The following is a 24,444-nucleotide window of genomic DNA, read 5'->3' on the forward strand; positions in this document are numbered from 1 at the left end:
AAGTGCAGTGGAACCCTTAGGTAGCTAATAGTCTAGTGTGAGACAATTATAAGTATCTTTTTTTTTTTTTTTTAATGTTTCTGTAGATGCTGTACACTCCCTCTGAAAGAAGTGATAATACCGGGTTTGAACAAAGATGTTTTTTAACTGAATTTTTTTGTTCTCCATGCTGACGATGTAACTGCTTAGAGTGATGGCAAGGAAAGAGACATTTCCTATTTCAGCAGCTTTTTTTTCTAATTTTTTAATAATGTTGTAATGCATCCATCCCTTTTAATATTCAAAAGATATCATTGACTTTAGTATGGGTAAAAATATGGCTTTCTATTGAAAAGAATAATCAAAAGTTCTAGATCCATTTAAGTCTAATTTTGTTCATTTCTATTTGTTTCCTTACTGTAGAAGAATACTTGCTTTTACACCATGGTTCCATCATTATTCTACAGCTCTGTAGTGGGATTTTAGATAAATTTGCAGCCCTTTGAGAACTGGGAATAAATTTGTCAGATATATATATATAGAATGCAAATTTTTATGTACAATATTATATTACATTTGAAATTGTGGTTCTCTGTTATAAAAGGAATGTAAAGTGTTTCATTAAGATTGCTTTTACACAACATTGTAAATCAACTATACTTCAATAAAAATTTTTTGAAAAAGATTAATTTATGATCTAAAAAAAGATTGCTTTTTAAAAATATAATAAAAATGTTATTTTAATTGAAATTTCCCCCAATTATAAAAAGAGCATTTAATTATAGAAAGAAATTTAAGAGAATATGGGGGAAAGAAAATCTCTCATAGTCACAGCAGCTAAAGGCTGATAATTTGCTTCTTACCCAAAAAAAAAGAGTGGCAATAGTTATAGGGTTCAGATCTGAAAGCAATTATGTAACTGTTATGTTTGTACTATTAGTGAATTTTTATTGTGTAATTTATTTTGCCCTATTATGTTTCACTTATGATGCTTTATTATGTTCTCAGCTCCCTCATCTCAGATGACTGTTTCCAAGGTCTGATTTTTAGGCCATCTTAAGCATTTGTAATACTGCTTGCTTATTAAGCAGTAATACTGTTTATTGTTACTACTGATAACATTATACTCTCTACATGTTTTCTATTATATCTGTAAAGTTACTTTCCTTAAAACACCCATGTTTATTGCATACTCTCACATTTACCCAGAAGAGATGTTTGTCATTCTATAAGTGTCATATTGTGAACAAGATTTTGTAAGTTGTCTAAAAAATACATTTTTACTCTTAATTTTTCCAAAGGCCCAAAAAGAACTATTAGATACCGAACTGGACCTTCACAAGAGGCTATCCTCAGGAGAAGACACAACAGAGTTACGGAAAAAACTCAGTCAGTTACAGGTTGAGGTGAGATTTAAGAGGAGTTACCCACTACATTTAACATCTCAAAATAGTTTTCCAAGATTTAGTCTGACAATGTGTTATATTCTGCTTTTTGTTGTTATTCAGGCTGCACGATTAGGTATTTTACCTGTGGGTCGAGGAAAGACCATGTCCTCTCAAGGTCGAGGAAGAGGCCGAGGCCGTGGAGGAAGAGGAAGGGGTTCACTAAATCACATGGTGGTGGACCACCGCCCTAAAGCACTAACAGTTGGGGGATTCATTGAGGAGGAGAAAGATGACTTACTTCAGCATTTTTCAGTAAGTTTTTAAAGTAGTAAATGCCAACTCTAAAAGCATTGTATTTAGCATTTCCTTGTTGCCTTCTGTATAAATGTCAAATGTTTTATAGATTAGAAAATTAAGTTGTAAAATCATGGATATTAGCAAATTCCTATTAATATATTTGTAGGTCAAGAAGCAGCTCATGCTATGTTCCATAATACTTCACATAAATGCATTTGTCGTAACAAGTTATTCGAAAGCTATATTTGATTTTTGCTTTAGGGTTTATTACATGGTTTATCAGGTGTTTATAGTCAATAAGTGAAAATAGTCTGGGATGGAGACGAAATCCAAAGGAAGAATTTGTTAGGAGAAGAGTCATGTTTAGTTATATTCTGTATACAGTGGTGACCACTTACTTTTAGACAAATATGCAAATAGATATTTGCCACAGGTGAATGTTTTTATTATTTTGCACATAAACAGATATTCTCTTCCTAACCACTCATTAATGCATTCAGTAACTATTTTTTGAGTGTTATTTGTGCTAGAGCATTTTCATACATGATCTCATGTAACCTTAAATAACTGTATAAAGTGCAAGTAGAAACCCATGTGTACAGATCGGAAAACTAAAGCTTAAAAAAGTCACCCAAGATCATACAGTTAATAAGTGACAGGACCAAGGTAAAAATACACAACTGACTGTTAACATCCAGATGCCTATTCCTCAAACAACTTTTTTGAGAGAAAACATTTTCAGCCCTATTAAGTGTTAAACATGGTGAGAGAAATCTTAAAGAGCAAGACTTCACTCCATAGTTTCTTATTAGTTTGATGCTCATTAATCCTGTTTCACCCTGGCTATTAGAGAATGGTGGGTTGTTATAAGATGTCCAGATTTGAGAGCCACCTGGGCTGCAGTCTGTTTACTCTTGAGCCAGTTTTTTCACTAGCCTGACTGTTATTTTCTTTTGTGGTAAAGTGGGAGATTGTCTTGAAGTGACTTCTTTGAGGAGTAAAGAAGATAATGTATGGAGGAGCACTGTACATGGGCAGGGTGTTCTTCTGGAGGCTGGGTGAATGTTGATTTTTGTCTCTCAGTGTTGAGTATATAACATTCGAATCTCCTTGCCAAAACGTGGGCATGGGCATTTAGACCCACTGCCAGCTCTGGTGAGGTGCATTAGATAATAATGTATAATAATATAAAGCAGAATTTTTATAAATTTGGCTCTGTAGAAAGTTTTAGTTACAAAAAGTAGGTAATTTTTTTAGGTAGGAAGCTGCATGCTCTACCCTGAGGGTTATATATAAATCTTTAAATTTTAATCCAGAAGTCATGCTCAAATGGCTCTCTTTCCTTCTCGTAAGTAGAGTCATTCTAGAGTATCTAATAATAACCAACTTGTATATACATACATTTGTTAAGTCTGAAATACTGCGCTTGGTTTGCGGAAAGGGGCGTGTCCAGGCATTTGGGGAAGGAGCAAACGAAGCCAAGGCCGGTAAGGCAACTTCAAGAATGAGACACTACCATTGGTTTCGATGGTGTTTTGTCGTTTGTTTTTTGTTTTGATAGGGTGCTATCAGATAGTCTTGAGTGCTAGAAACACACTTACACTAGTAACAGATACTTGGGCAGTATAGTATGCTTTCTTTGAAAAAAATACAGAAATACATATGCCTAAGACATTATTGAAAGTAGATTTAGCAAACCTATAGGGTAACTCTTCTTCAAGGTCTTTTATAATCCCACAAAGGCTAAAGTAAAATGTATATTTTCAATATTCTTTTACTGTCCTTAATGATTGTGAAAGGATCATGGATCAACCATATCTGTATGAAGAGGTGATGGATGGGTGTTAGTGACGCTGTTCTGAAGTGTGAGGACCTAATTCTAGAGTCCTTCAGTTTATTCTTGTATTTATTAATCCAGTGGTCCCCAACCTTTTTAGCACCAGGGGCTGGTTTCATGGAAGACAATTTTTCCACGGACCGGAGGGGAGGGGGGAATGGTTTCGGGATGATTCAGGCCCATTACATTTATTGTGCACTTAATTTCTATTATTATTACATTGTAATATATAATGAAATAATTATACAATTCACCATAATGCAGAGTCAGTGGGAGCCCTGAGCTTGTTTTTACATGCCACTCACCGACAGGGTTTTGATGTGAGTCTGCATGCAGTTGATTTATTATGGTCTCTGTGCAGTCACACCTCTCTGCTAATGATAATCTGTATTTGCAGCCGCTCCCCAGCGCTGGCATCACCGCCTCAGCTCCACCTCAGATCATCAGGCATTAGATTCTCATAAGGAGCGTGCAACCTAGATCCCTCGCATATGCAGTTCACAGTAGGGTTCATGCTCCTATGAGAATCTAATGCCGCTGCTGAACCTTACAGGAGGCAGAGCTCAGGTGGCAATGCGAGCAATGGGGAGTGGCTGTAAATACAGATGAAGCCTCACTTGCTCACCTGCCACTCACCTCCTGCTGTGTGGCCCGGGGGTGGGGGGGGTGGGGGGGTTGAGGACCCCTGCATTAATCCACTTTTAAGAATTTATCATACGGAAATTATGCAAACGATTCTGCAAACTGTAAGTGTGCTCAGTGTAGCACTCTCTATAATAGTGAAAATGAGAACTATCTAAACGCTCAACAGTACTTTGCTGCTATTAAAAACATGTTTTTAAAGAATAATGACATAAGAAAATTCTCAGGATTGTCTTTTAGGTTAAGAGAAGGTGGGATAGGAGAGTATACATAAACTTGGAATGGAACTGCTTTAAATTGTTAGTTCTGGGTGGGAGAATTCAAGTTAGTTTTAACTTTTTTTTCCCTTTTAGGCTCTTCTCTTTTTTCTGTGCTTTCCAAAGGAACATATCTTATTTTTAAAATCAGACTTTTTAACTACACATGCATTTTTTTTTTTTTAGAAGTTTTTTTTTGTTGTTGTTGTTGTTTTGTTTTTTTTTAAAGCACTTTTTTTTTTTTTATAGCTACTTTATTTATTTATTTTATTTTATTTTTGGCTGTGTTGGGTCTTTGGTTCATGCGAGGGCTTTCTCTAGTTGAGGCAAGTGGGGGCCACTCTTCATCGCGGTGCAGGGACCGCTCTTCATCGCGGTGCGCGGGCCTTTCACTATCGCGGCCCCTCCCGTCGCGGGGCACAGGCTCCAGACGCGCAGGCTCAGTAGTTGTGGCTCACGGGCCCAGCTGCTCCGTGGCATGTGGGATCTTCCCAGACCAGGGCTCGAACCCGTGTCCCCTGCATTAGCAGGCAGATTCTCAACCACTGCGCCACCAGGGAAGCCCTGCACATGCATTTTTAAGATGAAACACCAGCATTTTTATACTGTATATGTTAAAACCAAATTCGAGGATATGTGTTAATCTTGGGCTTTTAGGTCCCAGATACGTACATGAAAAATATGAGTAAATTTAAAAATTGTTGACCTTTGAGCAGCATGGGTTTGAACTGTGCTGGTCCACTTATACACAGATTTTTTTCAATAATAAGGCTGACAGTAAGTTATTACTAAGATTTTTGACCGTGTGGAGGGTTAGCACCCCTAATCCCTGTGTTGTTCAGGGGTCAACTGTATACACAAATTTAAAATCCAGAGAATGTTTATATACAATGGAAGTTATCTATAACAACATAAAACATGTATAATAATATATAAATATTTTAATAGTATATATCACTAGTCAGACTTTTTCTAGTAAAGAACCAGATAGTAAACACGTTGGGCTTTTGAAGACTTCGTACAGTCTCTGTCACATTTTCTCCTTTTCCTCCTCTCTCTAAACCTGTCCTTCCCTCTTCCTCTTCCTTCTTCTTTTTCCTTTTCTTCTTTTAATAATTTTTTATAAATGTAAAAATAATTCATAGCTCACAGGCCACCGAAAACAAGGTGCTGGGCCATGTTTGGCCTGAAGGTTGTAGTTTGCAGACCCCTGGTATATATTATTGTATTACTTTATATATTAAATATTTAAGTTCAAAAATGGGAAATATGGGACTTCCCTGGTGGCACAGTGGTTGGAACTCCACACTCCCAATGCAGGGGGCCCGGGTTCGATCCCTGGTCAGGGAACTAGATCCCACGTGCATATCGCAACTAAGAGCTCACATGCCACAACTAAGGAGCCCACCTGCTGCAACTAAGGAGCTGGCAAGCCTCAACTAAGGAGCGTGTCTGCTGCAACTAAGACCCAGTGCAACCAAATAAATAAATAAATTTTTTTTTTTAAAAAAAAGGGAAATAATATCATGTAATATATAAATAGAATTTTGTATATTTTAAAGATAAAATCAGTGAGTCCCAAAAGAACTTTTTTTAAAAAAGCGTCCTTATTTATATATCTCTCATTTGACAGAGATAGGAGGGTATCAAAGACCTTCATGAAGAATTTCCTTTAAGTATTTTAATATTAAAGTTTAGGTAAAAGCTGCAAATTTTAAGTCATAGAGCCTTGCTTAAGGGTACAGATAGGATGAGAGCTTAGGGTGCTTTCCTTCACTCCTGGGTAAAGAGAGGTTCAGCTAATTTCAACAGGGAAAGTTATTTCTACTAAATGTTTGGAATACTTGAACTGTACTTTGGCATTTTTTCAATAGTATGCATCATTTAACTACAAAGATTTTGAGCTATGGTAGTGTGGTTTAGAGATGTACTCAGTAATAATAGAGTGGAAGTGGATTTTTTTATTTTCTTCTTCCTGATTATGAAAATAGTAAATGCTTCTCAGGATGCATTTAGCTGCAAGTAACAGATAAATAACTTGGAAAATATGGACATTTATTTTCTTTTTTTTCAAGAAGTCTAGAGGTAGGGAGGTTTTAGGATTGATTATTTAAGAAACTGAGCTACACAGGTTCTTTTCATATTTCTCCTCTACTATCCTAGTGTGTTGGCTTTCTTTCTTAGGTCTTTTTCTTCATGGTGTCAGTCAGGATGGCTAGTTAGGGTGTTTCCTGTTTTTTCACTGTTATGGACAATGTTATATACGTCTTACTGGATTTGGCGTTTTTGAGTGAAATAATTTGTTATGTGGACAGTCCTGGGCATTGCAGGACCTTTAGCACCTCTGGCTCTCACCTACTAAATACTAGTAAGTGCTCTTCAGTCAGCGTGACCACCAAAATGCCCTCTAGAGTAACATTATCGTCTCCCGCCAAGAACCATTACCCTAGGTTAGTTCGTAGGAGCAAGATGACTGGATCGAAGGCATGCGTATGTGTATTTAAAATTTTGGTACAGCTTGCCAGATGACCCTCCAGGAATGTTGCGCTAATTTAAACTTGTAGTGACATTGGGTGAGAGCACCTGCTTGCCCATATCCTCAACAGCACTTAAGTTTTGTTTTTTCATCTTTGCCAATCAGGATTGATGAATCATGACTGGCACAGATTTGGCATCAGTTTCTGATCTGGGAAAATGGCTGTGTAGGTGAATTTCTCTCTGCGTAACTTCTGCCTCTAAGGTTCTACATGCTTCTAAGTTACTGCATATAATTTTTTATTGATGATATGTAATTGATTTGCTCATATTCACACATATATTCATATATGTTAATATTTGATTTATTTTGGGGGCAACACACATATACATAGTCAAAAAGAAAAGTATGTACAATGAAAAGTAAGATTTCCTGAACTTCTCTGGCGGTCCAGTGGTTAAGACTCCATGCTTCCAATGCAGGGGGCACGGGTTTGATCCCTGGTCGGGAAGCTAAGATCCCGCATGCCGTGTGGCGTGGGCAAAAGAAAAAGAAAAGGAAAGAAAAATAAGATTTCCTTCTACCTCCAGTCATTCAGTGCCGCTCCCCATAGGCAATTACTGTTAATTGTGCATATGGTGTTGCTTTGTTTTTAATGGCTGCATGGTGATTTATTGTATAGATGTACTGTACTAGATTTAATTAGTCCTGTATTGATGGACATCTAACTTTTCTCCAATATTTCATTATTTCAAGCCATGGTATAGATATGTGTGTGAGAGAATATATATGTGTGTATAGAAAAATTAGATATTTTGATAGGTATATGAGGCAAGTCCTAAATTTTTTAAAGTATTTTTAATTAAAAAAATTAATACATGCAAAGGGTTAAAATTTGGTTAATAAAAAGTAAAAATCTCACCTCTAAATCTTGGCCTACTCTTACAAGGTAGTTATTATTCTTGGATATTTTTATAGAAAAAAATTACGAATATAAGAATACATATATTAAGTCTCTCATTAAAAAAATTTTACCGGGGCTTCCCTGGTGGCGCAGTGGTTGAGAATCTGCCTGCCAATGCAGGGGACACGGGTTCGAGCCGTGGTCTGGGAAGATCCCACATGCCGTGGAGCAACTGGGCCCGTGAGCCGCAACTACTGAGCCTGCGTGTCTGGAGCCTGTGCCCCGCAACAAGAGAGGCCGCAACAGTGAAAGGCCCGCGCACGGCGATGAAGAGTGGTCCCCGCTCACCACAACTAGAGAAAGCCCTCGCACAGAAACGAAGACCCAACACAGCCAAAAATAAATAAATAAATTAATTAATTAATTAAAAAAAAATTTTTTTTTACCAAAATGGGATCATTTATAAATACAGAGGTGCATTCTGAACATTGCTTTTTCACATAAATATCTTGGCTAATTGGTATTTTCTTGAAATTATGAAGATAATACTCAACTTAAAATGTTTATTGAAACAAACTATACCAATAAGAAATGTATAGTTAAGTGATTTATCAGAAGGTACCATATTACCTGCCCCTCAGGTCAAGAAATAGAACATTCCCAGCACCTCAAAAGTCTCCTTCTGCCCCCTTCCAGTCACTATCTTCTCTCCTCCTCAGAAAAAGTCTAGCCTCACTTTATTATAATCACCTCCTTGCTTTCTTTATACAGTTGATTCTCATTATTCGTGGATACTGCATTGCACATTCACCTACCCACTAAAATTTATTACAGCCTCAAAATCAATACCTGAAGTGCTTCTGTGGTCATTTTCAGACATGCGCAGAACTGTGAAAAATTTGAGTTGACCAGTGCACAAGTTCCCAACAGAGGTCAAATGAGGTGATGTTCTGCCTTCTAGTCTCAGCTCTCATCCTGTAAACAAGTCTTTTTTGCAGTCTATTTAGTGCCATATTTCTCTCATTTTTTTGTGCTTTTCATTGGTGATTTCACTATTTAAAATGGCTTCCAAGTATAGTTCTGAAGTGCTGTGTAGTGTTCAGTCAGGTAGTGATGTGCCTTATGGTGAAGATGTGTGTTAGAGATAAGCCTTGTTCAGGCATGAGTTGTCATGCTTTGGGCCATGAGTTCAATGTTAATGAATCAACAGTATATATTAAATAATGTCTTTAAACATAAAACAAGATTACATATTGATCAGTGGACAAAAATGTCTTGACCAGAGGCTCATAGGAACCTAACCCTCTATTTCCCCTAGGAACAATGGTTCAGTGTTTGCTAATTCAGTGCTTGGGTGAACTTTATGTGACTACTGCAAATAACGAGAATCAACTATATTTTTATCACCTAAATGTGTGTTCCTAAATGTTATAGTATTATTTTGCCTATTTAAGAAAATTTATATATATGGAACCACATAATATATATTCTGTTGTGTCTCTTTTTTTTTTTCTTAATATTATGTTTCTGAGATTCATTCATGTTATTACATGTGACAGTAGTTTGGTATTTTTATTGCTGTATAATTTTCAGTTGTATAAATATACCACAGTTTATTTTTCTATTCTCCTATTGATAGGTATTTGGGTTATTTCCATTTCATTTTTATGAACAGTGTTGCTATGAACATTGTTTTAAATGTCTTTTCATATATACGTGTACATTTCTGTTGGATATACATGGACTTGTGAAGTGAACTGCATCAGTTTTATTAGTTTAGATTCCCACCAGTGGTGTGTGAGAGTTCCTGACTTGGTATTACTAGAATACATCTTTATTCTATTTATTACTCTTATTTGTTACAAGTTAGGTAGTGGGAGTTTTATTTTCTTAGTTCCTGACTGCATACAAATTAAATGTCTCCTTCTTCCTTCAATAATATATATGCAATATATCTAATGCCTTAAAATTTCTTTTGGAGGATAGAACTGCTACCCTCTTTGGAAAGCAACCCAGTTAATATAGGTTAAAATTTTTTATATTGCTTTTTCTTGCTAATAAAAGTAATATAACTTTACTTAAAAATTCAAATAACAAAGTCTAAGGACCTAATGTATAACATGGTGACCGTAGTTGACAACACTGTATTATATAATTGAAATTTGCTAGGAGAGTAGAACTTGACTGTTCTAATAACCCCCCTCCCCCGCCCCCCTCCCAAAAGGGTAATAAATACGTGAGGTATGCATGTGTTAATTAACTCTATGGGGTTTCCTTTCACAGGGTATCAAATCATCACATTGCACACTTTAAATATATTACAGTTTTATTTGTCGGTTATACTTCAGTAAAGCTGGAAAGAATTTAAATAATATAGAAATGAACGAAATACCGAAGAAATCTCTATAATTGGGCTGTATGTTAAAGGATAGAGTAAGGGCAAGGGATGTCTATTACACAAATTACCTGCTTTTTCTTTCCCCAAGGTTTATTGAGATATAATTGACATACAACATTGTATTATTTTAAGATGTGCAACATAATGATTCAGTATACATATGCATTGTGATTACTAAAATAAGTTTAGTTAAAATCCTTCACCACACATAGTTGAAAATTTTTTTTCCTTGTGATGAGAACTTTTAACGTCCACTCACTTAGTAACTACCTGATTTTGAAAAGATGGTAAATGTATATTTGGGTTAGGGCCATTTTGATATGTCATTTTAGTTTGTCCCATGAGTCAAAATGTTTGGCGTCAGGTTATAAACATTTAACCACCTACAAGGGATAATAGGAGTTTTTCCTTAAATCACAGGCTGTGATATCAACAGAGACAGTAATTGACTGGTATGCATCTGGCCTAATGCACACTCTTGCCATGCAATGATCTGAGTGTTCTATGGAAATATTTTGCAAATGCTTCATGAAGTTTATCAGTATTTTTCCTAGAAAAACTAGGGTGAATCCCCAAATTTAAAAGAGCCCCTTCTATTACATATTTTAGGACTGAACCAAGAATTGGGGATATTCTACAACCCAGATCTGTTGATAGGAAAGCTGTAGGAATGATTAAGCTTTCACTTTCATGAAACTTTGGGTCTTTGTTCTTTTGTCTCTGTGGCTTTGTCCTTAAAATTAAACTTTTGGTTTCTCTTAACTGAAATTTGCTGGGGAGGAAAAAAATGTTTAGACTGTAGTAACAAGAAATACATTTGAAACTGCATAGTTTTACCCTGAGATAGGATAGTAGGTGTTTAACATTTGTGGGATGTGTAGATGAGCTGCAGAGTATTTGTCATTGTTATATAGCATTTCAGGAAAAGAAGTGGGAATGGTTTTAACACATATAGATGGGGATATAAGAGATGTCATGAGATGAATAGATAATTTTTAAATTACTTATATTTGTAAGGTTTTACTCTAAATATATAGATTATCAAAGATAGAGGCCAATAATCATATTAAGACAGTATTTGTTGTCCTCATCATGACCTTTCTAAGTAGAATGACTATATAATTTATCATCCAAACCAAGACAGATCTTAAAATTTATGTGACATCAACATTAATCATGGACTGTCCTGGGAAAACCAGACATGTGGTCTTCTAATTAAAAAGAACTTCACTTTTTCTAGCTCTCATTGGAGATTATTTGTAGAGCCATTTTAACAGATTTTTTTCCCCCTCAAGTCATTAAACTTTTAATAGCACACAATTTGAAGAAATTATTAGTAAATGTGAGTACAAACTTTTGTGTTCTTCTAAAATCTGTTTTAGCCTGCAAACCAAGGGTCAAAATTCAAAGACCGTCGGCTACAAATATCATGGCACAAGGCCAAGGTGCCTTCTGTATCCACTGAGACTGAGGAAGAAGAAGTCAAGGAGGAGGTAAATTTAACGATTGAAAATAAGAGTTGAATTAGATTGTTTTCCAGTTATATGCTTTTCTTAACATTAAAGTAAGTAATATAAATTTAAAAATAAATGTTGAGTTTTTTCATGCATGTAATTAATTAAGACTAGTCTAGAAGTTTATTAAAGAATCAGATTAGGTGCAGAAATAAAAAAGCTCTTTTGGGGGTTATTTTCTGGTGTAGGAGAGACTGTACTTTTTTAAAAATTTGCATTTATTTTGGCTTTATTGGGGCTCTGGACGTTTTTATTTTGGTAAATGAAGACATGGATTGAGTGAACAAATTAAATTTTATCTGATCTAGTTTTCACTTATTCAAGTTCTGTAAGTAATAGATTTGAGTTTCTTATTTTCTTTCTACGTTATAGTTGGTTAAAATGAGAGTGTAAAGAAGATGGACATAAGAGGGAAGAATAGCAAAACCAAGGACTTAAATAATACAAGTACTAACCAGCTTCTTAAAACATGAGAATTAATATTGCTTTTTTACTCCTGTATTTCTAATTAGTTTATCAAAATGGACACTTAGGCAGCATTGCAAGTTATTCCTCATTCATCGTAATTTTGGTTTTAAAAGATAGCGAGCATTTATGGCTGATCAAGAGTCTTCCTGACCAAGTGGGTAATTTTACATAACAAAAGCAGAAACATTTCCCTTGTTTAAAAAAGAAAGAAAAGAAAAATCTTGGTATTTCGGGAATGTTTGTAGATACTTTTACTTTGTGTAAGATTTTAGATTTTTATGTAAGATTTGGAATGTCAGTGTCATAGGGAAGGTATTATATTCGTCCCTCACAAATAATTGGGTATTAGAGGAAAAGTTTAGAAGTTCAAATGGTTATTTATTTTCCTCACTTTTAAGATAATAGAACAAAATTAATTTTATCAAAAACATGTTTCATAGATATCCCCCTCTCCCCACTAAATGTTCATATGTTATTTACTTTATTTTTCTGATGATATTAGAATGGAAATCTTCTATTAAACTAGCAAAATTAGCAGGGGAGAAGAATATATATATATATATATATATATTTTTTTTTTTTTTTTTTTTTTTTAATGTTTTGGGGTTTTTTTGCCCCAAAAAGATACGTTGTGTCACTTGTAAATCCAGCCTGGGCTTTGTATACTGGTCTGTTTGTCCTTTGGCCTAAAAAGCATTTTACTTAACTTTCTTGTGCCACTGAGCAGATTTTACCCTCTCTTTTCTTCAGGAAACAGAAACATCAGATTTGTTTTTGCATGATGACGACGATGAGGACGAAGATGAATATGAGTCTCGTTCATGGCGAAGATGAAATCTGATGTGAGCTGTATAATTTTTAGGAATATTGTTTAGAAGAACAACTTTTTAAAATTATTTAAAGAAGTCAATGAGCCAAAAAAATTGTTTTTATTTTTATTTTCAACACAGTAGGTTTAAGGACAGCAAGTTTGCTATTTAAATACATCTCATAACTGTTCATAATATTAAAGCACCAAAGGCCTAGTGACTTTTACACAGTTGTGAAGATCCACAAGAATGACTTGGATAATCTCTAGAGCCTTATTTTTCCACACCACCTGTTTTTGTTGCTATTGGTGTTGGATTATGATGTAAATGACAGGGTGTTCAGAAATTTTATTTTGGATTATAATCTGCTGATAAAATTTCATTAAATGTCAAAATCGCCTGGAATCTCTTATCTCTTAGCTATTATAGATGGGTCATCAGATAGTAGGAGATATTTGTGATTAAAATACCCTTCTGCTTTCAAGAGTTGTCTTGGAAGAAGGGTAAATTTAATTATTTTATTGAGGAGGAGCCCAATTTGTATTCAATCTAAATTTCGGGGGGATTTAATGTGCAGCAGTAAGTAATATTTTAGTGTAAATTGTAACTGTTCTTCAATGCTATAAGGCAATGGTAGCTACTAGCTCTGTGGTATTTCCATTCTGTCATCATATTAGCTCTCCTGGACTTCTGCCACTGATTTTTAGTTTGCTTTGAAATTACTGAGCACTGGTTCAGTTGGTCCTTTTTTTTTCCTTTCTTTTTTTTAACATTCTCAGAATATAAAAGGCTTTCACCTGTTGCCCCTTTCTCATCCCCATTTTCTTTCTCCTGCCTTTTTATTAATAGCCTGACTTACCCATTATTGAGATAAGTTATTCTTTTGGGCCACCAAAAGTCAGTCCCCAATAAAAAGTTTAAACCAGCACCTTGATAAACAAGTGATATTTTGACGAGAATAATGGAAGGATTTGTGGGGAGAGAGAGTCATCAGCTTTTTTTTTTTTTTTTTTAAAGATTCACTTTAGTTAATAGTTATGCAGAAGGGTTTGAAAGTGTGTGAAATTCTTTCCCTAAATTTAAACCATGATGATGAGGTGACTGGGGATAGGTTGGGGGTGGGATGGGGTAGGGGAGATGGGTATGCTAGTAATAAATGGGAGTCATAACTTGACTTTGATCAGATGACCTTATATTTTCATAATTTTGTAGCTTGTTGCTATCCATGAACATATGCATCCTTCAGTAGACGGCTTCCTTCACTGTGTGCATTTTTACTGTACACTGTATAGAGTATCTGTTAAGTAAAATATATCTGTAAATTTATGTCCTTGTGTTCTGAATGTTAGATGGAAAAGCAGAGGAGCAACACTACACTGTACTGACCCCTGGGGAAACAAAATGATTAATGTACATAGGACGTCACTTTTTCAAGGATACGCACAGCTATGTTTTTATAGTACGTTTGGCGTGAACGTTTGAAACCTCCTGTTGGCTTCAGAAGGTTCTTGGTGATCACTATGTCAAGGATTTTGTTTCCTGAGGTGAAGACTGTTTCTCAAAATAGAAACTATTCACTAAGAAACTTAAAACCATCAGGACTCTAGATTTACTTGGCTACAAGAAGTTAAATCCCATGTTCTGACGATCTTTCCTCTTCTACATGTTTTCCTGGAATGATGTGTCAAACCAGGATCATTTTTAAGTTTTCATGTAATTTTCCCTTCATAATAATAAGGACTTCCTCTTTCTAGGTTATTGTTATATTTCTGATAACACAAAGCTAAAATAAGCTTATAAAGGAAGGAAAACATTACAGTGGGGTAGGGGTACCTAGAATAAGCAATCTTGCTCCTTCCTCCCCCGTCATCTCTAACAAAATTTTCCTGATGTCTGTGGCTCAGTCGGTATATATTTTGAAAGATTCATTGTGGTGAATATTTTGAGTCCTGACAGTTTAAACGTGATAGAGGGAACAAAGGATTTATATATTTTTTGTACAAAGTTTTTTCTTAAACTGTATAATTTTGTAAATAATTTGTTTGGTTTTTTTGTGTACTAAAACTACCAGCGTATAGATTTCAATAAGAATTGTTGTATTTTTGTATTTGGAAACTGAAAATTACAGTAAATTAATGGAGCTGTAAGGAAATTTTCAGTAGACTGATAATTCAGCAGAATGAGATTCCTTTTCATATGATTTTTTAACCTAAAATTGACATCTTATTACACTCTCAGTACAGACAGAGTTGAGGATTTGTTTGACCTTTTTAGTTTTTGGGGGAGAGGGGGGTGAAAGAGAAGGATGTTAAAGTGAAGAATAGCTAGACACTTTTTCGAGTAAGTTTTGAGGCCCTTTATATAAAACTTAGTTTTCGATACACCTAAAATACTTCATAAACGTCTTTTCTAAGACTTCTAAAACATGTTTGACTCTCAAAAATGTATTCAAAATATGCGTTAAATATAATATTAGAAAATTTAAGTTAAGGTTAGCATAAACTAGTTAAATGTATATATTTTTTCCTTTAGGACTGAGATCCCCAAGCATTAGAATTTCTCTTAAAAGCGAGTAACTATGACTTGTTTTCTTGGCATCTTCACTTACAGAAATAACATATACCATCTGAGGCAAATTCTGTTCTTTTTAATGTGTATGACATCTTTCTAAGTAGCCGTTGAGCAGTAACAACCACCAGCCTGGCTCTGTCATCTTGGTTTACTAGTGGATTGCTGCCCAGGCTTAAGAGGTAACCCCGGGGAATGCAGAATTTCCCTCAATTTCTTCATGCTGTAACATTGAGAAAACATTGTCACTAGCTAAGGTGATAAATTGCAAAACGTCTTGTTAGGGTGAGAAAAAGAGGTCCATGGTGATGGATCATTATTTCAAAAAAAAAAAAAAAAAATCATGTGAAAAGGAATAGCGGTTCCTCTTGATGTATAGTATGCCTGTATTATAGTTTTTACAAAATTGTGAACTTGTGTAATAGTATAATAGGAGATATTGTTGAATTTCTAACTGTTTATACATTTAAATTCATATATGTAATGTTTGTTTTATCAATTACAATCTGAATTTCTAAGAAGCATGTTGACTTTTGCAATAAAGATGCAATACGGAATGGTTCACAATTGGAAAAAAAAAAGATAAAAGTGTTACAAATTTAAAAGAATTTGGAAAATTTATGAACCATTCCAAAAATTATAACAATCACCAAAAGAGCTGTAATTCTGGCTTGTTCTGGAAAGAAAGAAAATGTATGTGTATGCTTGCTTGAGTGTGAGAATGAATGAGTGATGGATATGTATGTGTGTTTTATGCTGGGTTCATGTACATGAGAGAATGCCACTCAATCTGAATTTGGGTACCGAAGTCACTGGCTATTAAATATTCAGTAGAATAACTCCTTTGACAGAGTGGTCTTGAAAATGAAAGAGAAGGGCATTAAAGTGTTAACTTATAAGTAAGCTTTAATAGCCATATTTCTTTGTTCATGGATGGATCTTGGTATCCCAGATAAAAAGCACAAACAATTTTATAAAAGCAATTATTTTAATATTATCTTGAGGATATTCAAGATGCCTGCAAACAATAGGAAGGACATTTTCCTTAAGCACAATTGATGAATTGAAGGAAGTGATGAACACCTTGAAGAGATGATCTAAAGATATGACAGTTCTAATTGTGATGGATATTTGTGAGGAATAAGAAGAGAAGGAAGTGATCTTACCCAAAAGGACTATGTGGTGATGGGAAAAGGAAGCATATATCACTTGGGCTCCTCTTTTCTTGTTTTAAAAACTGCTTTTCTTATAAAATCCCCCTCCGAATATTTATGCATTGTCCAAGAAGAGTCGTTCTTTAAATCTCAGCTTATACAGGAAAATAATAAAGAATGGGAGTAAATTTCATTTTCATTCTTTTCAAATAAACAAGTTTTATTCATATTTTGTGAATTAAGTAAATGGCAAATAAGCTGTGTGACCATTTGTTTTGAATAGATGATAATTTATCCCATAGATGTTTATCATAAACATGAGTCTAAGGCTTTTGGTGGGAGAGCCAGCATAATTTTGAACATAGTTACATTTGTTTAATAGTAACAAATAGTACTAAAATGAGCTCTCATTAAAGAAATTACTGGTTTTATGTGATTTTTTTTTTTAAACTGCTTTGGATGTAAATTATTCTGTAGCCAAGGATAAATTTTGAATCACAAGCCCCAGTTAACTATCTAGGCTGGATCTAATTATGTTCCAGTAAACATAAGACATGAGTGAGTATGTCAGCCTGCAGGATCATTTTAGATCAGAGAGTCAGGGTTGCTTTAAACAAGTGGACCAACATTTTGCAAGTCAAACCTGCCCCATTTGGCATCATTTTTAGTCTCAAAGATCTACTTGAGGGGCCAACCAACACTGACTCAGAAAAAGGCTGTACACTGCTAATCCATGTATTACGAATCACCTTCATTTATGCTAAATCCATTTATTGCCAAGTGATCTCCTTTCTACAGGATCATCTACCATTTGGCCTCTTACCTGGTTCTGCAATCGACCTTAGGTTAACTAAACCATCCCAAGCATTCTGAGATAGGTGATGTGATACAGGTGAAATTAAGGTCAGGATAGTGTTTGATAATTGTTTGCAGGATATTTGTGGTTTGAGTCTACTCTTGTCTTAGACTTCCGCAAACAGATTTTTTTTTTTTTTTGGTTGTGGTGGTTAGGAAGCGTGATAAACACTTTTTCTTTGTATTTGTTATATTTTTCCTTTTATGAAAGGTGAGCAAGGGAAGAAGGCCCTAATCTAATATCCTATTAGTTTGTTTTCAATGAAAGTCTGTATTCCTACATCACTGCAGTTTTCTAACCACTTTATAGAGTTCTTTTTTTTTTTTAGGCCGCACTGCACGACACGCGGGATCTTAGTTCCCTGACCAGGGATGGAACCCGTGCCCCCTGCATTGGGAGTGTGGAGTCTTAACCACTGGACTGCCAGGGAAGTCCCCATAGAGTTCTATTACTTTGATAGAGTGATCCATTCGTTCTTAAAACATTTGAGTTGGGGTAATGGTTAGTGCTTGATTGTTCAGAATTTTTGTTCTTTACTCAAATCTTTGTTGGGGAGTAGGGTTATAGAAATAAGCCTTTTAGTTGCCTAGCCATGTTTCTGTTGATTGAGTTTTCAACACTGCTTTGTAAGCACCTCGTAAAAGTGAATGTCTTTTTAACAGTTTTCTAAAGTCCTTGTGATTCTATCTTTTCTTAGTTTGCCCCCAGATGAAAAAGACAAAAAAGACAGCTTCTTTTGTGAGATACTGATATATTTCTCTCAATTTGAAATGAAATTGGATAATAAGGACTAACGTAGACCTTGCCAAATAAATGCAGTTTTTGAGGATGATTTGGCTTCAAGATTGAGGCTGCTCACATGTTTACTTTGAGTTCTTAGACCAAAGGCGGCTGATTTATCTGTGTACGCTTCTGATCCTGTGTAAACTCTTCAGTGCTAGGTCCTGAACCAACCTCCAACGAAGGGTTATTTACTGTAGAATTCAAGATTTTAACATTTAAAGCCTGTAGGGGGCTCCAGAAGGCAAAATTTAGTGGGCCTTAGACCAGTGACTGAATCTTTTTTCGCAGCAACTCAACAGTGAAAAACATATTTTGCACTGTGACCCAGTATATATGTACACACAAACCAAACAAAAGTTTACCAGACAGTGCTTATCCTTGCAACCCAGTATGCACCTGGTATTTTATTCTTGTCAGGACCCACTACTTGGCTTTCAAAATTGCAGTTTGGAAAACACTAACCTATTGAGTTTCAGGGTGAATTGCATTTTTAAATCCCTCTCTCTGTGACATTGTCAGTACTATTTTGAGTATAAAATGATAAAATTTTATCTTCTGTGCTTTGCTTGGAAAAGTAGTCTGGGGTCTGAAGTTGACCTTTAGTCTAAAATTAAAGGTGAAAATAATGTATACATCAATCTCTTTATTGATTACTTGATGCTCTTGAGCATGAAGTTATTTTATAGTTTTTAATTTTTAAAATAGACAACTGTGAGTGACTTTTTAAACTTGCCTGTAGTTTTATATTTTTGTCATTATTTGCCCTGGGAAGGGAGTGGAATGCTAGAATATTGGTGCTACTTTTTATGAAATCTAAGGCACTTTGCAGAAATTATTTATTTAAAAAAAAAAAAAAACCTGCCCACGAAGTCCATACAGCTACAAATATTTAGTGTCTGTGAATCAAGAAAAGATTATTTGGCTTTGAATTTAATTTTGCATTTAGAGTTCACCTTAGCTATCAATGATTCAAAACAAACCAGGTTTGATATCTCTGAGAAAATTGTACATGTTCCAAAATTGTTCCATTGAATTTCACCCTTTTAAAACATATTCTCCCATAGGTTCATAAGAAATAGGAGATATTGATAAACTCATATAAAAAATAATTACTTAGTCCTTGCCACTTTTTTTAATCTTGGGCAAGTGTGTCATTTGTGTATTTACATGTCTGAGCTTTTCTAGTTTCTAAAATGTAAAGAGAAAGATTGAGAACATGTCAGTGAGAAGGTTGCCATATTTTCAGAAATCCATAGAAGAAAACTACTGTCTGCAAAATAATGAAATCAACACTGATCATGGAAATATGTATTTGTACATTTCAGTATTTCTATCCTCTTGTCCATGCACATTCCTTTTCGGATTCCTTAAGCAATAAAACGGCTTTCCTCTAATACCATGGTGGCAAGTAAATATTTTCAATTAAATTGGTTGATAGTTTTAAGCTATTCACTTTTGTGAATTCAGTTCAGCGCATGTATTGAATGCAGACTGTGAACCAGATAATGGCTCAGTAGTTTGCCTACATTCTGCTTGCAGCCTTTTGAAGAAGGTGCTCCCTGTTTGGCTTTGAAAACTGAGTTTAGAAGAGATTAAGTGGCTTCCCAGAGGTCACACAGCCTGTAGTGGTGGCACCAGGATTTGAACATGGGTCTGACTCCTGCGCTCATGTGCTTAACCTCTGTGCCCTGCTGCTTTTAATAAAATGGGATATTGCAAGTCTGTAGAATGTCACTGGTTTTTTTTACTAGTGTCTGTCAAACACTGCCATTCTGGCTCCATCTATCTCATCTGCCCTGGATTGGAACCAGGCTCCCTTGGGGAGTGATACTTTAGGTAGCATATTGGAAACCACAGAACATAGCGTTTATAGATGCTAATTTGTGGGGAAGCATTTTAAAGTAATAATTTTCTGTGACCTCCATAATGTACAGCCAGCCAATTTGATACCTTTGACAATAATTTGGCTGTATCATAACCTATGTTTATTTTATGTTCAATTTTATCTTAAATATTTTTCCTGTGGCAAACAGAATTATGATAATCTTGCAGTATTTCTACCTTGCTTCTTTGTGTTTTTCAATATTTCTGGTGCCTTCTTTCTTTTAACCTTGGCATTAAAAAAATCATGTATATAAATAAGTTTACATACTTTAATTTAATGATGTTTTCATATAGTATACTGAATTTTCTAGGCAGAAATTGCTGAGAAAAGCAGTGTTTGTTCACAGTTATGTTTATGCCATAGATTTTTTTTTAAAGAGTATATTCTCAGTGAATAAAACTGATGTTCATGTCATTGTTCTGTTGTTTATAGAGTTATTTGATTCTTTTACATGTTCAGATTTCTTATTTTAGTAATGTCATTCTGAATCCTTGTGGATTTCTGATTTTAGCTATTTTGGCAACTATGAGATGTTTATTGACTACTAATGATATGGTAATAATTGTCATCTGCAAAAAGGAAAAGATGTTAGTACCCTTGGGAGAAAGGGGGCTTTTTATTCTTTGACAGCCCATGAGAAAAGTAGACATGGTCTAATAGATTCAACAGAAAAAGTTTTTTATTCTTGACAAATTTAGCAGCCATTGGGAATATTTCCAGTATGGGAACTGTATCAGGGAAATTGTTGAGACAAAAGAGAATGATTATAACATTCTGCTGGTAACAGTACAAGTTTTTAGAAAGGTGTTTCCCCCCAAGTTTTGGATTATGTCAAAAAAAAAATCTCACTGTCGTCAAATGCTAAAAAAGCATACATGCTCTTTTTAAAGCATTATCAACATATTTTGCTTTGAAATATCAAAGATGGGGAAGAATTTTATACATAGAACTTAATTTCTTAGATTTTTTTTTTTTTTTTTAATCCTTTGAAAAATTTCTACCAAGAACTTTAAGGCACTTCTCTCCCTGATTTATTTAAATCTTAATAAATTATACATTTCTGCACTTTAGCCATTCATGTGAAAATTATTTGGAGTCATTGCAATAGAATGGTGCTGTGTGGTCTCCTGAGACCCCAAGTATGTCAAAGAAGTTTCATCCACTCTTAGTTTTACATTTTTCAGTGACTATTATTGATAAAGTAGATAAAGCTGGACAAAAGTCTTTAAAGGTTGAAGTAAATGATTCAAATCTGTGTAGAAGTGAAGACTTAATTTATGTAAGGACTCTATGTTTATGACTAGCTTTTGTGCTTAGCTCCTAGTGTTTTTGGAAAGCTATTTATGAGTTGTAGGCACCTATTAATTTCTCAGAAATGGCTGTATCTAGGAAAAAAACAAAAACAAAAAACAAAGAACCCAACTGGTATGATCAGACATGTTCAGAAAACTTTGAACATTGTCTGTAAAAACAGTTCACAGTGTATTTTGTCTCTCCTGTTTTACAAACCAGGAGGATTGCCTTTTTATTCATTTTGAGGTTTCCATGATCATCACTGGCTGTAGCTTGATGCTTCATAGACAGGGTGGAAGAACTGGTTACAGTAGAGAGTTTCACTTGTTTTTCTTTTTTTGTGACCTACGTGAATCAGAATCCAAAGAAAATTTGCACACTTAAAATAGGAGAAAAGTACAACGACTTTTGATAGTGTTCAACATTTTTGTAGGGCAATCCTTGACCGGTTTTGCCCAGAAACATGATGGATTTTTTTGTGTGTATGCCATAAATAAGAAATTAAGAAAACATGAGACAAGGAAAAATAGCCTGCACGCAGAAGCCCTTTAATAACCATTGAAAAAAATGACTTGAAGAACCAGGAGAGGTCATAAAGAAAAACCTATTTCTGCCTTTTATTTAGTGAATTTTTGTTTCATTTCACCACAGTCAAATTTTAATGGTGCTAAGAAGAAATAATTGTAAACTTGGAAAGGGAATTGTGAAGGCTATTTTTATTCCCTGATGTACTCCTATAAATTGTTATTTTTCAGTTTAAATCTTGGTTTCTTTAAGCATGGTACCATTTGTGTGTTGTACGTTTAATGTCACTGTTCCCACTCAGGGAGGCATGGCGAGCAGACCTCCGAGGACCCACAGGTCTGATGGAGGTAACTCCTCTCCCACGGCGGAGGTGTTCCTCAGCCTTTCAGGTGTCAAGAGAGCCCTAGCCTTGGTGTCAGAATAATATTGGCTGCGATTTCAGTGCTCATCATGTGACTCACTGTGCTGTATGGTTCCAAGCATTCTTATTTACTCTACAAGGTATACTATGATTTTTCCCTTTCCGTCCAAGGGAGATCTGAGGCACAGGCAGGTCACCGTCTCAAAGCAAAGCCAAGATTTGAAGCCACAGTACATCTGACTTCAAAGCATGGCTTGTAACCACTGCTTGGTACTGTGTTCTTGTCCCATTAGCTGTGTGAGCTGAGGTTAAGTACTTAGTCCTTTGCTCAGTTTACTCATAAAATGGGCCTTATAATAACAGAGCCCGTTTAATGTTCGCAGGATTGCAATAAGCGTTAAATGAGATAGTATCTCTGAAAGTACTTTGTGAAATGTTAACCACTATTAGCAGATCTTCTAAGCTTCATCAGACTGTCTGAATGGAGCTGTTTTCAACTACAAGTGAATTTCTTACATTGGTTATTAAATCTTGTGGAATCACCTAAATAAATGTGCTTAGCAAATGTTGGAAAAAAGAGAAGGGAATACTTCATACCTGAGATTGCATCTTTATATTGCTTTAATATATTACATTAATCAAGTAGATAAAGACAACCAGACTCTAGGTACTGACATTTCCTAATCCTTAGCAGTTGTTAGTGAATATTACACGTAGCCACGAGGTGGGTCAACTACCTCGTGGTAGACGGTCAGCATGTTCTGACCGTCTTACAAGCCTCTAACTGCAGATGGGTGAAGGGGCTTCATTTCCTGTCTAGAATCCCCTTACCAGTCTTCCACAGAAGAACAAAAGTATTATATATACTTATGTAATGTACCACAGAAAAGCCGAAGTATTCCCCCGAGGTCTCAAGCCCTTTGATCGGGGAATTTACTTAACAGAGCCAATACTTCAGAATCACCCTCTACTGGTTGTTCTGTTTTTTGCCATATGATCTGCTCCCGCTGGATAAGTGTGAATCTCTTAGTGTGAATCTCTTATTTATGCAAAATGAGATTTTTTTCCTTGTTTTAACAATTCTGTTAAAATTGTTAAATTGTGGTCAGTGAATTATGCTTTAGGCTGTGACCAAAGGAAAACATTTTAAATAGAAAAATTAATGAAACTATTTTTCATAAAGAATATATTTGGAGGACACTGGGATTAGCTCTTGAATAGACATATCACTAGTACAAATTATGTGAAATAACCGCATTGTTCATGGGTTTGGTGTTTCTGCGTAAAAGGCCGAAAATATTTAAAAGCAAGCTGTCATTTTCTCCAACTCTTTGTAAAATTATCATCCAAATGTGTGAAAAGAATCACGTTAAAACTCTTAAACATTTCTTTTTTAGTGGGTTCTACTGTAATTATTTAAGCAAACATATTGATTTATTGAACATTCAGGAAGATAAAGTTTTGGGGTTTTTTTGGCCACGCCGCTCTGCAGGAGGGATCCTAATTCCCCCACCAGGGATCGAACCTGCACCCCCTGCACTGGAAGTGCGGGGTCCCAACCACTGGACCGCCAGGGGAGTCCAAGATAAAAATGTTTTAGACACTCAGGTTGAAAATATACATGTTTTAGGATGGCACCTTCCCTCTGCTCGCTTCCCCTCCTCACTTCGGACTTAACTCCACTATTAAAGTGACCGGAGGGAGACTTTCTCCTTTGCGACTCTTTCCACATCTCTATTTTACACTGCCTCAGGACATCATCTCTCTATTTGTAAACCTGCAGGACTTTGTCTTGTTTTTTTTTTTTTTAAACCTATTCCTTGTAACAAAGGATTCCCCTTCAGGAAGAAAGGAGGTCATAGCAACACGCTTCTCTCAGGGATCGCCAGGGGCACCGTGCTTAATTCACTGCCATGATGGTACCATGCTGAAAGAAACCAAGATTCTTTCTTATTGTTGGAATGACTAACCTAATGTGAATACCCAGAAGCCAGGGGCAGAGTTGCACTTCAAATTTAAAATTAAAGCAGGGGGATAGCAGGTGTGAACT

The 24,444-nt window shown here is 35.3% G+C and overlaps 1 protein-coding gene across 9 annotated transcripts in view; it reads left to right on the top strand.

The window, feature by feature from the left end:
• Positions 1 to 24,444, top strand: part of RBM27 (RNA binding motif protein 27) — an 82,471-nt gene that overhangs the window by 51,473 nt on the left and 6,554 nt on the right. For 5 of the 9 annotated variants that reach the window (XM_082382665.1, XM_082382660.1, XM_082382666.1 and 2 more), the window contains 4 exons: positions 1,281 to 1,385; positions 1,488 to 1,679; positions 11,561 to 11,671; positions 12,911 to 19,222. In XM_082382665.1, coding sequence (XP_082238791.1) covers positions 1,281 to 1,385; positions 1,488 to 1,679; positions 11,561 to 11,671; positions 12,911 to 12,994 — 492 coding nt within the window. In that variant the 3' untranslated portion in view covers positions 12,995 to 19,222. Of the gene's footprint in view, positions 1 to 86; positions 1,245 to 1,280; positions 1,386 to 1,487; positions 1,680 to 11,560; positions 11,672 to 12,910; positions 20,688 to 24,444 lie in introns of those variants that run through there. The other 4 variants (XM_082382661.1, XM_082382663.1, XM_082382662.1 and 1 more) reach the window with 4 other exon arrangements.

This window comes from Balaenoptera borealis (assembly GCF_965194805.1).
Source record: "Balaenoptera borealis genome assembly, chromosome: 2".
Lineage (NCBI taxonomy): Eukaryota > Metazoa > Chordata > Mammalia > Artiodactyla > Balaenopteridae > Balaenoptera > Balaenoptera borealis.